Below are 16,748 nucleotides of genomic sequence, written 5' to 3'. Positions count from 1 at the left end.
TTATTAGAACCAAAATACATTAATATAGGGGTTCTGCAAGGTAGCATATTAGGACCAATACTGTTCCTGATATACATCAATGACTTTCCCAGTAGTGTTACTCATGGTGAAAAAATCCTCTTTGCTGATGACAGCAATATTATAGTCACTGAGAAAACAAGAGAACTCTTTGCCAAGAAAACAAATGAAACTCTCAAGGAAATTTATGATTGGTCAATAAGTGATAAAGTGACATTGAACATAAAAAAATTAATGCCATGAACTTCAAGTTTAAGAGGAAAAATTACAATGGTAAATTAAATGTAGATGGCACATCTAAAGACTGTAACAAATGCAAAATTTCTAGGAATGAATATTGATTGTCAGTTGAAGTGGTGTGAACACACAAAGGTACTTGCAAACAGAATGCCATCAGCATGTTAAGCCCTTAGAATCCTATCATCAGTGTGTAACATGCAGTGCCTTTTAGCTACATATTATTCATATAAACACTCAATTCTCAACTATGGCATGCTTTTTTGGGGAACAAATGCAAAAATTATTAATACAATTTTCTAACTCCAGAAAAGAGCCATAGGAATAATAGCCAAAAATACTTCTCGACCTCATTGTAAAGATCTGTTCAGAACACTGTGGATTTTAACTGCTCCATGTGAACACATTTACAGTCAGTTGTATGCATCAAAAATAACATTAGTAATTACTGCACAAGCAGCTCTGTCCATGACCACGCAACAAGAGATGGACTCAACTTACATTTACCAAGAAAAAATAAACAGAAAACTCAAAACAACATTTTTTACCAAGGAATAAACCTGTACAATAAATTACCAAAAGAGATTAAAGAAATTGCAAATATACATTTCTTTAAGGAGGCAACTAAAAAGTACCTGTTATGCAATGCATTTTATACAGTGAAGGATTACTTAGCTAAAACAGAGTAGGGGTATGATAAAAAATGTTACACAAATAAATAAAAATAATAATAATGATTATAAAATATCCAACATTCCACATAACATCTTCACTTTGTTTTTTCCTTCTTTTTTCCTTTTCTAGTAATACTTATCCCCAGGCTATGCATGGCACAATACTAACACTTCTTCCCCTTTCTGAGCTCAACATCTCACTCATTATGGAGGGATGCTGACTCAGATTTTCAGGATAGCAAATGCGAAATTGGGGTACAGAAAATGGTCCACAGATCACCAGTGTGTGTATGTGTGTGTGTGTGTGTGTGTGTGTGTGTGTGTGTGTGTGTGTGTGTGTAGTGAGTGAAGTGTTGTGAAACAATGTGTGTATAGTGTGTGCAGTGACTGATACTGAGATATGAGTGAACAATGAGTCATTACATTATTTAATAAGTTATTTGTAAAATAAGTATTGTATACCAATTGTAAATCTCATGATTCTCTCTAACTACAAGTCTGTAAATATATGTGTATATGAATTAGCTTATTTTAAATTGATCTAAATTTGTAAATACTTTGACATGTCCTATGTCCTTGTAAAAAGAGATCTACAGATGAATAAAGCTATGTCATAAGGCCAGGGCATTATGATAATATGAAGGTTGGTCCTGCTTACGCACTTTTAAATCACAGCTTTGCATCAGCGTTACGGTATGCAATAGAGGAACATGTACCTGAAGATTCTGCCACATCAACAGCGTTTTTCATGGCCACAATTTTCCATTGGTTTAAATTAATGACCTCAAGGCATAGAAAACTGCAATGAGTAGAGCCGTTGAGGACAAACACAATGATGCTGCACAGTTCCTTAAGAGTGTCATGTCGCTGTTTGAAAATTGGAAACAGGGGTATCAGGAAACCTGTACAATCTGGAGTTATTCTAGCAACATGCACAGCTATTAATGTCCAGGATTATCTTCTGAATACCATTGATATCATTATGCACTAATCTTCAATGTTAGTATTTCTGCAGCCAGACCAGGGCTTGGTGACCAAATTTTATAAAATCACCTTCAACCCCTTCTGATTGCTCAAGTATGTATACTGTGCACTAAATGTTCACACACACACACACACACACACACACACACACACACACACACACACACACACAACACACAAACACACACACACACACACACACACACACACACACACACACACACACACACACACACACACAAATACACACACACAGGAGGGAGGGAAGTAAGGGTAGGGTAAGGTAGGGCAGGGTAGGGGCAGCATCCCCCTATATACACATATTTTGCCATTTTACGGCTATTCACAAGCTGCCACTCGTCTTCCAAAATATTAGAAATATTGTAGCTGGCTGGTTGCCCACCCCTCCTTCCCCCCACCAAAGGTCTAGCCCTAGCCGCCACCGCACCTCCCTCCCTCCCTCCTCCCCTCAACCATGTAGTGTATTTCATTTCAACAGACATGATTTTGCAATGAAAAATCTGCATGGTGGGGAAGAGTAGTAGTAGTAGTAGTAGTAGTAGTAGTAGCAGTAGCTTTATTCATCCGTAGATCTCTTTTTACATGTAGGACATGTCAAAGTATTTACAAATTTAGATCAATTTAAAATAAGCTAATTCATATACACATATATTTATAGACTTGTAGTTAGAGACAATCATTAGATTTACTCCTGGTATACAATACTTATTTTGCGAATAACTTATTAAATAATGTAATGCCTCATTGTTCACTCATATCTCAGTATCAGTCACTGAACACACTATACACACATTGTTTCATAACACTTCACTCACTTCACTGGGCAGTATGCTTAAAGATAGATATTAAACAAATAAATACTGGTGAACAAACACTTGGATGTGGCTAAGGAGCAGCTTTGATTTAGGTGTTATGTAGATTGAGATCATGTCTTTGAATTGCTTATTATTATTTAGATAGTAGTGTTTATTTTCCGATCATCAATAAATTGGTAACTAAAAGGGTTATTAAAATTTAGAAAGCATAGATTAACTGAAGTTGAAGAGATAATATTTGCGGACAATAGTAGGCTCGTGAGGTTGTGATTTCGACATCTATGCTAGAATCCAATAAAAATAAAAAAAGATTTCGATATCGTTTTATCGTGAAGTTTCGACTAGTCACTACTTCAGCGCCGCTAGGGTTCATCTTTGGTTTGTATCGTTTGTGTATTTCCAAAGTTTACGTTTGTCAAACCAAGTGTCAATCGTTAACGGCTGTCATGTTGGGGGTTACAGTTGTGTGGATGATGAAGTAGTGCTCAGGTGTACTCTGTAAACTTTTGCTTGTTGTCGCCTATTGCTACATTGGCCTCATCTGAGTATCGATTGCAGGTGAAATTAGTTACATTGTGTCAGGTTTGTAAATAAAAGTAACCGATTATTCATTTTTGACAACTCCAATTTCCCGAAAACATGATTTTGTATTGGGCAGCCATTGATGTAACAGAGATGTGGTCTCAGCATTTTAGTTGCATGTTGGTGTGGAAGTTATGGTGCGGCCTATGTTGTATCACACGCCGCAACAATGGCACCACCTGCCGAGTTTCGGCACTACTGGTTTGCAACTTTGTAGTCTTCTGTTATGCAAGGACGCCGATACGCTACTTGGTTGAGGGGGTGGGAGGGAGGGAGGTGCGGTGCCAGCTAGGGCTAGACCTGCGGCGGTAGGGTTGGTGGGGTAGGCAGGCAGGCAGGCAGCCAGATACCTACCTACAATATTTCTAATATTTTGGAAGACGAGTGGCGACTTGTGAATAGCCGTAAAATGGCAAAATGTGTATATAGGGGGATGCTACCTCCACCCCCCCCCCCCTTACCCTACCCTCCTCTCCTGTATTGGCGCCCTTGTGTGTGTGTGTGTGTGTGTGTGTGTGTGTGTGTGTGTGTGTGTGTGTTTGAGTGATCATTTAGTGCACAGTATACATACTTGAGCAATCAGAAGGGGTTTAAGGTGATTTTATAAAATTTCTGGTCACCAAGCCCTGGTCTGAATGCAGAAATGTTAACGTTGAAGATTAGTGCGTAATGATATCAATCGTATAAGTAGACATAAAAAAGTTCCAGTTCTGATCCTGTTAAGAACCTGCATAATCATTGTGTTGAAAGAAAAATCCCTACCTTCATTATATTTTTTTCGTTTCCCTGAGAACTTGTGGAGGGAGCCCCCACGGGTATGGGCACCCTTCGTAATGTGTTTGTGTTGAAAGATACAATATTAATAATTCCAAATTTTTTAACATATGGTTTCATATAGGGGTTGTTGATTTTTGTTGCATGCTATATATACTTGAGCAGTCAGAAGACCTTAAAGGTGATTTTACAACATTTCTCGTCACTAATCCCTAGTCTGATTGCAAAAATAATAACTTTGAATATTAGTGCTTAATGATGCCAACCAAATAAGCAGTCATAAAAAAGTTCGTTCCGACCCTGTTAAAGACCTGTGTAATACCAGCTTTTAAATCATTGTCTTAAAAGAAAAACACCTGACTACACTAAATTTTTTGCTTTCTCTAGGAGCTAGTGGGCCAGGGATGCCTCTCCCCCTTTCCCTCCCCCTTCAATCTACCTTGCCACAGGTACAGGTGTCATGGGGGCGGAGGGGGGGGGGGGGGGAGAAAGAGAGTGAGAGTGAGTGTGTGTGTGTGTGTGTGTGTGTGTGTGTGTGTGTGTGTGTGTGTGTGTTTGCTTATAGAGTGATATCTAATATTAACTATTTTGGTTACATATATGTTTTGTTATTTTTTGTTGAAAGTTATATACATATTTGAGCAGTCATAAGAGCTTAAAGGTGATTTTACAACATTTCTGGTCACTAATCTCTTGTCTGACTGCAGAAAAAGTAACTTTGAAGATTAGTGCATAATGATGCCAACCGTATACTAAATCCTTTTGTGTTGCTAAAAATGCAGAAATGTAAATGTACATAATGAAAATAAAAACAGTAAATCTTTCTGGAACTTGTTTTACTATAATACAGATGAACAGATATTTATAAATGAAGTCTGTTTGTCTGTGCATTCATAACGGCAGTCAATTCATTGCAGAAGTAGGACGTTGCACAACTACTTTCATAATACACATATGAAGTGTGGTGTGTTAATCTGAGATGATAATATGGTGGTAGATTTGCACTGAGAAGTGGTTTGGCTGGCTATGTAACATCTGTTCTGAGCCAGACTTTAAAACAAAGAGAGCAAATGTGTGTGTGTGTGTGTGTGTGTGTGTGTGTGTGTGTGTGTGTGTGTGTGTGCAAGAAATAGTGGATCAGAGAGAGAGAGAGAGAGAGATAATAGTGTTTTTTTAATCATCAGTAAATTTGTAACTAAAAGGGTCATTAAAACTCTGAAAGTGTTAATCCACGGAAGATGAAAACTATTATGCTTAATTTTCCAGAATGAATGATGATTCTGAAATGGAGACAAATATTGTTGTTGATGGTGCAGCAGCAAGATATGATTCCAATCTTGATGTTGGAACATACAGTCTGCTTCCAGATATAATATGGCCTCATACCACAGATATATCAGCATCTGATTTTGGGAAGGTAAGTATTTGTATTTATGGGATAGTAATTAATAACATAGTGTATCTTATTGGTGAGTCAGTCATGAGCTTATGAGGCATTCACTTACTTTTATGTTAAAAGGTAACTTATCTGTGCATTACACATGGTATGCTTATTCATTCAGAGGGACATATATTTACACAGTGAAGCTTTTTTCAGCTCTTCATGATAATGGAGAATCCTGACTGATATAATGTAAATGAATGAGAGGTCAGGTGATGACTCACATTTAAGGCAATGTACCAAGAGGTAGGGGAAATACGGAAGCGTCCAATCCCACCCGTCTGCTTTGACGCATGACATCACAAATATGGTGGAAACGACCATAAACCACGATTCCAATATATCGCATATAAAGTCGTTACATACACATTATGAGGACAAAAATACATCGAAAAACACACACACACACACACACACATTCCACAAAAAGCCTAACGACACTAACGGGACAAGCACGGGAAATAGGAGGTTTTTGGGTGGGGTCAAACTAAATATAAACTAATTTAGACACCCACCCCCATACAAGACCACGCAAAACGACGAAAAAAACAGACATCACAAAGCTCCCCAAATACCACTAAACACAATATCACGTGGAATCGGATACTTCCCTTGACGTATATAGGTCAACAGCAGGTCCCGATATCATAAATTGGGAGAACATTTCCCTTGACCTATATAGCTCAACAGCAGCTCCCGATCCCATAAATTAGGACCTAACACTTCTATATAGCTCAAAAACATCTCCCGATACCAATACCAACATTCACAGCTACACACTGGGATCGAACACTTCCCTTGACCTGCTATCCTTACGATATCTCCACATACAGCCGCCACTGGTCCGAGATGCCGGAACTTTAAGTGAGCCTAATTTCTTCACGATATACTGAACACTTCACGACTTCATCCAAAAATCCGAATAGTTGAAGAAATTTTATTAGAGACAACGCACTGTCCCCCATCATAGCCGATAACCGAAAACTGTTGACCCTGTCAGTCATATCCATACCTACCAAAGACATAAAAAAGCAATTTAACAAAATTCACACACGACGCCACACTCGCAAACTAAACCAAAAACATCACCTAACACACCACCAGAGAGCACCACCAATCGCATCAAAATGACACCTACAAACACGCCACTCTCACGAACTAAACTCCGCGCCGTCTTGACGTCACACACCACAACAGCCTTACGTCACGGGTCAAAGCAGACCGGTGGGATCGGACACTTTGGTCGACCTGAGGCAGGTAAATATAATACAGATATGAGAGCAGTGTTCCTGAGCTTGATACTAAGTTATTTGGCACAGTGATTAAGACACTGATCATATTAATATTCACAAGGAGCTGAGTATATGCTTCTACTGGAATGCTGAAATCTGTGTGACCTCTCAGTTATGCACATATGCGAGGCAACAATGCTTGGTTTTATCCACGTTGTAAGTGGAATGTAATAACATTCTTAATTTCAGCAAGTGTCGCTTTTTGTAGATGCCACATGGAAATTTATTATCGAGAGCTAAAAATAGTATAGCAAGAAGAAGAAGAAGAAGAAGAAGAAGAAGATAAAAAATGTTAACAGCAAGGTTGGAAAACTACATTTATACTTACTGTCAGTTCACATATGTTGCTGGAGTACATGAATTCTAGTTTCCTTAGGGTTAAAGTGTAACCCTATTTGAATCACTTCATGATGGTTTTCAAATGGCAGTGGTATAATTGTACCACTGTACCTCGAGAGTGTCAAGTTACTTGAGGCAAAGTTGGATATGAAAAAAAAATACTGTGTTCATTGCCACAGGTACGCATGAACCATTTTGAAAGTGGTGTAGTCCCGAGTCATGACTGTGCAATTTTCAGTTAAGAGAAGAAAATTCAAGAAATCTAGGCCACACAGGAAATATATGTTGTGATGGCAAAAAAGAAAAATGTATACAGGGGTATGAAACCATAAATATTATGTAGTGATCCAGTTGTGTGACTGAAGCCAAGTAAATACAAAGATCACTGTGTCACAGACCATGGAAATTGGAAGCAACACATCTAATATTAAATGTTTCCGGGAGGATTTACTTGTAATAAAGTTGGTTCTCTATTCAAACAGAACAAAATGCAAAGTTTTATTTTGTATATACACATACATATGTGTAAAGATTAAATAGTACATCATGAACTATTGAGATCTTTACTTTATCCCCAAATGAGAATCATTTGGCAAGAAACTGGCTTAGAAAACACTTTGGAAGTTAGCCTGATTGACTCAGCAAACCCCTATTCCTGTCCCTTTATTAAAGGCAGTTGCTGCTGTGATGCATATGGCAATTGGGATTATTTTGGGATCCCTCAGTCTGCAACCAAATGATGCTGTGGACAGAGAGATTCTAACGCTTCTTCACACACATTCTCCACCTGTTCCTAATCTGTGCATACCTCAATGTGCATCATATTTTATGGTACTCTGCCTCAGGTGATGGGCTATTCTGGGCCTCTTGCTACTCAAAGATGTGGGTAGTTCAGTACAAAGAGAGCAGCAATGGCTTAAAGCTATTCACTGCCATCAATCTTTCGTTATGGTTTCATGTACTTTTTGCACATTGTTCAATCTTGTGAGTTTGATGTCTTTCTTCACTCGGTAGATTCAGTATCGTCAATGTAAATGCTAGTGGTGTATGACCATATGTCACATTTAAACAGTGTGAATTTGATGTTTTGACAAGAGGGTAGCTGTAGGATTTATTGGGTTCTGCTCTACATTTAAAGGTGGTGAAAAGTTTTGTGCTACTTTCATAAATGGGGAACATTAAATAATGTTTGAAGATGCTGCCACAGGTTTTCACACAAATATCATAGACATTACTCGGGCACCCATTAAAAAAATCACTACACAATGCAAGATTAGGCTACAAACTGACAACTACTTTTTTGATGTATATGTAAGGTACTATGCTAAAATAAAGCACATCTGTTGTCATACTTTGAGGCCTCTTGACTCCATTTATTGTTGCAAAGAATAAAGGTCATTTCACTGATTTTTATTTGTTTTTACTTAAATTTCAAACTGTATCACGTGGTCCTCTATGCCTGGATGATCTTACTTTTTATGTTGTTATGTCATTTCTTTGCACACATTTCCTTATCATGTAAGGTTAATACAGGGGATAGAGAACATCCAAAAATGAGTAGTATGCTTAATCACAGGTTTTTTTTATGTAAGTCGGATGACATCAGACACTCATCAGCACAGGTTATTGTAAGATTGTGAAACTATGCATGTGATATATTTCTGATATCACAGGTGCTATTATGTAATGCAATATGCACCAGTATTCTTTTATCACCTGAAGATAGCCAGAACATGGTAAGTAGTCGTGAAATAAATTTGGATGGAGAAAAGAAATCTCATTGTGTAGCTACTGCAAATCTGCTTTTATTTTGAAAGCCAATTTATGATAGCTTTAATTAGAATTCATCTATGATTATACAAGAAGTGTAAGCATGCCAAGTTAGAGCAATACCCCAGTCACAAGCATGAGAACAAAACTGCCATTGAAGACTGACAAAGGTACATTTTATGTACATAAATCAAAACACACCAATTACCAATCACTTGAGAAGAGAGATGCACCACATGAACATGTTTGAACATTAAATGGCAGTCGGATGTCATATTGGAGTTAAAATCATCTGGGCTGTTAGACCATGTCATATTTCTCCAAACAATTGATGTTTCGATCTCTCTTCTGGAATGTTCTTCAGGATCTTGTGGTGTCCACTGTAGATTGGACACCATCAGAGACCAGTGTCACCTTCTGTTATAAAGGGGAGTTTTCTGGCACTTGTGCTGGAGAAGTGGGATTATTGGGTAAAAAACCTTTGACTACCATTGGTGAGCCATTATCATCAGATAACAAGAGAAGCTTTCCTGTACTAATGCCAAAGAATGGGGTTATTGGCTAAAACTTCTGTGGCTGCCTTTGGTGGGCCAACATCATTTGTTGGAAAGGGATTTCACACACGTTTATGCTGGAGAACAGTTATGGGTTAAAATTCCTCCTGCTGCTGTTGGTGGGTCCACACAATTAACTTGAAGTGAAATGGACAGAGGTGCAAAGAATCGGTTCCTTTGATACCTATAGTGAGTGGAATTAACTCGCCAACTTACTTTTTAGCAAGTCATTTGTCTGGAAAATTGAGACATCTAGTTGGAAAAACCAGTCCTTTTGTCAAAGGTTCAAAACATTTTTTAGAAATGATATGCACAGTGAAGATAGCTGCGAGTGACATTCTTGTTAGCTTTAATGCGACATCATTATTTATACCAGTATCAGATACACTGAAGATCATAAGTGAGAAGGTTGCTTAGATGTCTGTGACTTCATTGGGTTATGTCTTTGCTTGAGCTATTCTAAATGAATTAGTGAATTCTATGAACAGTTTGACAGTCTTGCTATGGAACCATCCTTGTTGCCAGTAGCAGTTGACATTTTTATGGAATATTGTTGGCTCCGCTATGTGGAAGACACATTTGATATATGGCCACATGGCGAAGAAGAGCATCATGTGTTCCACAATTTCTTAAGAGGTATTCACCACAAAAAAAAAACTTTATTTTGGATGTTGAGAATGAGGTCAGTCTCCTGTTTCTATATGTGTTGGTATATAGAAGATCTGACAATAGCCTAGGAAACAGAGTGTATAGAAAGCCTACTAACACACACAGGTATTTAGATGCCATATCACACCACTATCCAGCTCAGAAGCAAGCAGTGCTCGACATACTGTCTTCATGTGCATTCTGTATCAGCAACAACGACAGCTTGGAACTGGAGTTTGATTTTTTAAAGAAGACAATGAAGGCCAATGGCTATGGCAGTTTGTTCATAGCTGGGGCTTTTAAGTGAAATGTTAATTATAGTAATAAGAAGGATGAAGAACCTCCTCCTCAGTCTTACTGTTTGTCTCTGGGGTTTTACCATTTGTTTCTGGGCTTTTATTGTTTGTTTGTGGGACCACTGATCACCTAAGCAGAATTCTAAGGAAAAATGGTCTTCAGACCACTTTCTTCAGTATTAAAAAGAGAGAGAGAGAGAGAGAGAGAGAGAGAGAGAGAGAGAAAGGGGGGGGGGGGTAGGGAGAGAGGAAAAGACCTTTTCTGACAGAAAATGGATGCACCTGATTGCCCCCACAGTGTAGATGTCTATGAAATGATGTGTGGCTGCAGCAAAGTGTGTCTAGGTGGAACAGGGAGGGCTGTTAAAGAACGTATTAAGGAACACAAACACCACACACACATTAAACAAAGCATGAAGTTGGTGCTAGGGTAACATCATGAGAACTGTGACCTCGACATTGATTTCAATGATGTGCATGTGCTGGCTAAGGAAACCAACATTTATAGAAGAAAAGTTGATAAATAATGGAAATTTCTAAGAACACATGTAACTTCAATAGAGAGGCTGGCTGTAGTCTTCAGGCAGCATCATGGCTCCCCACCATCAATGAAGTGAATATTCATCTGCAGCGTGCGGGCAATATGAACAACATCCTGGAAACCATCTCTGCAGACATTTGAATAAACATTCACTATCTCGTGCTCTGCCCGTTTCGCTCCCACCCAATGGTGTGCACTGACTCATAGCAGCAAGAGGAATTTTAACCAGTAACTCTTCTCCAACATAAATGCAGGAAAAATCCTTTTCTATCTGATGACATTGGCCCACCAGTGGTAGCCCAGGAGTTACTGCCAATAACCCCTTCTTTGGCATTAGTATGGGAAAACTTCTCTTACTATACAAAAATAATGGTCCACCAATGGTAGGCCAAGGTTTTTTACCGAACGATCCCACTTCTCTAGCACAAGTGTGGAAAAACTCCCCGTTATAAGAGAAGGCAACACTGGTCTCTGATAGTGCTCAATCTACAGTGGACACTAAAAGATGCTGAAGAAGATCCCAGCAGAGAGATTGAAACATCTATTGTTTGAAGAAATATGACATGGCCTAACAACCAAGAAGATTTTAACTTCAGTGACAACAGCCACAAAAGCCTGCATACTTTCATAAGTAGCATATTTTCCACCATTTTGTGAGCAGGTGATGACTCACTTCAGAAGCTGATGCAGAAAACAGTTTTACTGTTTGATGGGAAATATAGATTTCCATGTCTTGGCTCTTAATGAACTATTTTAATAATATCACCCTTCTGAATCTGCTTACTGTGTTCATCCCCTGGTCTGCCTCTATGATTTTTACCACCCACACTTCCCTCCAGTACTAATTTGATGATCCCTTGACGTTTCAGAAAGTGTGCCATCATCCAATCCCTTCTTGTCAGGTTGTGCAACAATTTTCTTTTCTCCCCAGTTTTGTTCAGTACCTCTTCATTAATTGCATGATCTACCATCCTAACCTTCAGCATTCTTCTGTAGCACCACATTTCAAGAGGTTGTATTCCCTTCTTGTCTAAATTGTTTATTATCCATGTTTCACTTCCATGCATGGTAACACTTCATACAAATACATGCGGAAAAGACTTTTTACCACTAAAGTGTATATTTGATGTTAACATATTTCGCTTCTTCAAAAACACATTTCTTGCCATTACCAGTCTACATTTTATATCCTCTCTACTTCAGCCATCATCAGTTATTCTGCTGCCCAAATAATGAAATGCATCTAATACTCTAAGTGTCTCATTTCCTAAGATAGTTTCCTCACCATCACCAGATTTAATTCGACTACATTCCATTATCCTTGTTTTGCTTCTGTTGATGTTCACCTTATATCTCCCTTTCAAGATAGTGCCCATTCCATTCAGCCGCTCCAAGTCCTTTGCTGTCTCTGACAGAATTACTGTGTCATCAGCAAAACTCATAGTTTTTATTACTTCTCCCTAAACTGTAATCCCTAATTCAAAATTTCTTTCATTTCCTTTACTGCTTGCTCAATGTAGAGATTGAATAACATTGGCGATAGGCTAGAACCCTGTCTCACTGCCTTCTCAACCATTGTTTCCCTTTTATGCCTCCCAACTTGTATAACTGCCTAAATAGACTTTTGCTCCTGGTATTTTACCCCTGCTACCTTCAGAACTTCAAAGAGAGTGTTCCAGTCAACATTGTCAAAAGCTTTTTGTAAATCTATAAATATTATAAATGTAGATTTCCTTTTCCTTAACCTATCCTCTAAGACAAGTCGTAGGGTCAGTACTGACTTACGCGCCCCCTGCGGGTCCGGGGTAAGAATAGGCCCGAGGTATTCCTGCCTGTCGTAAGAGGCGACTAAAAGGAGTTTCAACCATTTCGGCCTTCTATGCGATGGTCCCCCTTGGGGTTTGACCTACATTTTTCAAAATTCTACAGAAGTACGAGCCTTTTGGGGAAGGACACCTTACATGGTGTACCACTGGTCCTAAGTGCACTAAGACCTTGGCACTCAGCATTGCACCGGCGTTGTAACCGTACCCACTATTCCTCAAATTGGGCCTAAACGCCTAATGGGTTGTCCAAGTTACGCCCATAGTGCATCTCCATCTGCACCAGCGATCATGATGGACTTTCCATGGCACCAGACATCCAGCACGGTAGCCAGCCCGTTGTGGTGGGGTCGTCATGTACCCTCTAGGTTGTAGCCCCCTGACAACACAGGGATCGTACTGCCGATACCTGAGCTGCACCCTCCCCACGTTGGCCAAGGAGTAGATGCCCGTCTCCTTGGGGCATCAGGACTCCCGGCAATGGTCATCCTGCCAGGTGGCCCTTGCTGCGGCTGGGTGGCGCCCGTGGGGAGAGCCCCTGGTCGGAGTGGGTGGTATCGGGGCGGACGTTTCGCAGATGAAACGTCAACACGTATCAGGTCGCTCTGCGACCGAGTCTTTCAAAAGAAAAGGTACCGTTTCTAGTTCTGGTTCTCCTGCCCTTTCCCCCTTGGCCACTCCATGGGAGGAGGGACAGGCCCGCCGGCTTGGGGCGAAGTACTTCCCCCGCTATTTGGTCTGTTCTCGAACCGATGGGGGGACATTCGCCACCTCCAAGCCCATGTTCTTTGTTCAGCACATTGAGGAAGTCTTCGGGGAAATCGAGGCTCTCAGCAAGATGCGATCAGGGTCCGTTCTTATCAAGACCACCTCTGCCACACAGTCGGCGGCACTCCAGGCGTGCGACCGCCTAGGGGACATCCCAGTATCCATTGTCCCACATCTGGCACTAAATAGGACGCAGGGGGTTATCTTTCATCGTGACCTCCTGCTACAATCTGATGAGGAGCTCAGGGCCAACCTGGAGCGCCGCGGCGTGCATTTCGTCCGGCGAGTCCAGCGCGGCCCCAAAGACCGTCGCATCGACACCGGGGCCTTTATCCTCGCCTTCGAGGGGGACGTTCTCCCGGAGAAGGTAAAGGTGATGTGCTACCGGTGCGACGTGCGACCTTACGTCCCGCCTCCTATGCGCTGTTTTAGGTGTTTGCGCTTTGGGCACATGTCGTCCCGGTGTGAGGCTGAGCCCCTTTGTGGCGATTGTGGACGTCCTCTTCGTGAGGAACATACATGCACCCCACCACCACGGTGCATTAATTGTCCTGGCGTCCACTCGCCTAAATCCTCAGACTGCCCCGCCTATCAAAAGGAGAAGAAGATACAAGAAATCAAAACTTTGGATCGGCTCTCTTATTCTGAGGCCAGGAAGAAGTATGACCGCCTTCATCCCGTGTCACTGACCACTTCGTTTGCCTCAGTTGTGTCCACTCCTTCCGCGGTATCCTCACCCCTATCCTGTCCCCCCCACGCCTCCTCCGCCCATCAGGGGGCTCTGCCTCCTCCTCCCAAATCCCTCCCTTCCAAATCCTCCTCCCCCGTGGCCCCCACCCCCTCTGCCCCAGGGGTCACCCTTCCTCCTCCTCCTCCCCCCACGCCACCTGAGAAGCGATCCTCTTCTCAGGCGTCCATCGGGGAAACGTTCCGGACCCCAGCTTCCGAGGTCCGGCGTTCCAAAACGGACCCCGCGCGTGAGGACCTTCTTCGTGTCCAGCCCACCATCCCTGTGCCTCCTCGGCCTTCCAAGAAGGCCTCCAAGAAGAAGTCTCTATCCCCCTCTCCACCCCGGCGCGTTTCGTCTGACGCTTCATCCGTGAGTCGCTGCTCCCGGCCGTCCTCAGTTTCGCCGGGACGCTCTGCTGCCAGGCGCTCCGCCGGCCTTTCGTCGGCAAATGATGCGGTCCCTCCTACACAATCAGGGACAGCGGCCGCAGCTGGCGATGAGTCGATGGAACCGGATCCGCCTCCCGTCGGTTGTAGCGTTGTTCCCTTGCAACCTGGCCCTCCGCGGCCGTCGCGGTGACCAGCTCTTCCCCCGTCTCGTTCCCCCAACTTTTTGACTAGCGATGGCGTTGTTTCATTGGAACATAAGAGGTATTCGATCTAATCGGGAGGAATTAAAACTGCTCCTCCGCCTGCACCGTCCGCTCGTCCTTGGTCTCCAGGAAACCAAGTTGCGCCCGACTGACCGTGTTGCCTTTACCCACTATACCTCTGAGCGGTATGACCTCACCTCTGTGGACGGTATCCCAGCTCATGGTGGGGTCATGTTGCTCGTTCGGGACGATGTCTATTACCATCCCATCCCATTGACCACCCCACTCCAAGCAATAGCTGTCCGCATTACTCTTTCTGCTTTTACTTTTTCAGTTTGTACCATCTACACTCCACCGTCATCTGCTGTTAGTCGGGCTGACATGATGCACCTGATCGTTCAGCTTCCCCCGCCGTTCTTATTGTTTGGCGACTTCAATGCCCATCATCCCCTTTGGGGCTCTCCTGCATCCTGTCAAAGAGGCTCACTCTTGGCGGATGTCTTCAACCATCTCAATCTTGTCTGCCTCAATACCGGCGCCCCGACTTTCCTCTCGGACTCTACTCATACCTACTCCCACTTGGACCTCTCGATCTGTTCTGCCACTCTTGCCCGTTGGTTCGAGTGGTATGTCCTTTCTGACACCTATTCGAGGGACCACTTCCCCTGTGTCGTTCGTCTCCTGCACCACACCCCATCCCCATGTCCTTCGAACTGGAACATACTGAAAGCTGACTGGGGACTTTACTCCTCCCTGGCGACCTTTCCGGACCACGATTTTCCCAGTTGTGACAGTCAGGTCGAATACCTCACGGCTGTTATTATCAATGCTGCCGAACGTTCCATTCCTCGTACTACTTCTTCTTCACGTCGCATTTCCGTCCCCTGGTGGAACGAGGCTTGTAGGGACGCTATCCGTGCTCGACAACATGCTTTACGCACCTTTCGCCGCCATCCTACGTTGGCGAATTGTATTGAATACAAACGACTCCGAGCGCAATGCCGTAGAATCATCAACGAAAGCAAAAAAGCCTGTTGGGCCTCTTTCACCAGCTCCTTTAACAGTTTTACTCCCTCTTCCGTCGTTTGGGGTAGCCTGCGCCGGCTGTCGGGCATTAAGGCCCACTCCTCGGTACCTGGCCTGACCTCAGGTAATGAGGTCCTTGTTGATCCTGTGGCTGTCTCCAACGCCTTTGGCCGCTTTTTCGCGGAGGTTTCAAGCTCCGCCCATTACCACCCTGCCTTCCTTCCCAGGAAAGAGGCAGAAGAGGCTCGGCGACCTTCCTTCCACTCGCTGAATCTAGAAACTTATAATGCCCCCTCTACTATGCAGGAACTCGAACGTGCGCTTGCACTGTCCCGATCCTCTGCTCCGGGGCCAGATGCCATTCACGTTCAGATGCTGGCACACCTTTCTCCGGCGGGCAAAATTCACGTTCAGATGCTGGCACACCTTTCTCTGGCGGGCAAAAGCTTCCTTCTTCGTACCTACAATCGCGTCTGGACCGACGGTCAAGTCCCCAGGCGTTGGCGTGACGCCGTTGTTGTTCCTATACCCAAACCCGGGAAGGATAGACACCTTCCTTCTAGTTACCGCCCCATTTCTCTTACCAGCTGTGTCTGTAAGGTGATGGAGCGCATGGTTAATGCTCGGTTAGTCTGGATTCTTGAATCTCGATGACTACTTACTAATGTCCAATGCGGCTTTCGTCGCCGCCGCTCCGCTGTTGTGACCTTGTCGACATTCATCATGAACAACTTTTTGCGAAGGCGCCAAACGGTAGCCGTGTTCTTCGACTTGGAGAAGGCTTATGATACCTGTTGGAGAGGAGGTATCCTCCGTACTATGC

General features: G+C 42.7%; 1 protein-coding gene across 2 annotated transcripts in view; it reads left to right on the top strand.

Moving 5' to 3' along the window:
• Positions 1 to 3,134: 3,134 nt before the first annotated feature.
• LOC124721698 overlaps positions 3,135 to 16,748 on the top strand; it is a 131,986-nt gene continuing 118,372 nt past the window's right edge. For both annotated transcript variants that reach the window (XM_047246782.1, XM_047246783.1), the window contains exons 1-2: positions 3,135 to 3,331; positions 5,372 to 5,522. In XM_047246782.1, coding sequence (XP_047102738.1) covers positions 5,373 to 5,522 — 150 coding nt within the window. In that variant the 5' untranslated portion in view covers positions 3,135 to 3,331; position 5,372. The remainder of the gene's footprint in view (positions 3,332 to 5,371; positions 5,523 to 16,748) is intronic.

The sequence above is a fragment of the Schistocerca piceifrons genome, chromosome X, assembly GCF_021461385.2.
Source record: "Schistocerca piceifrons isolate TAMUIC-IGC-003096 chromosome X, iqSchPice1.1, whole genome shotgun sequence".
NCBI classification, from domain to species: Eukaryota; Metazoa; Arthropoda; class Insecta; order Orthoptera; family Acrididae; genus Schistocerca; species Schistocerca piceifrons.
Note: the sequence above shows the minus strand (reverse complement) of the source record. Positions and strands in the feature narration are given on the sequence as shown.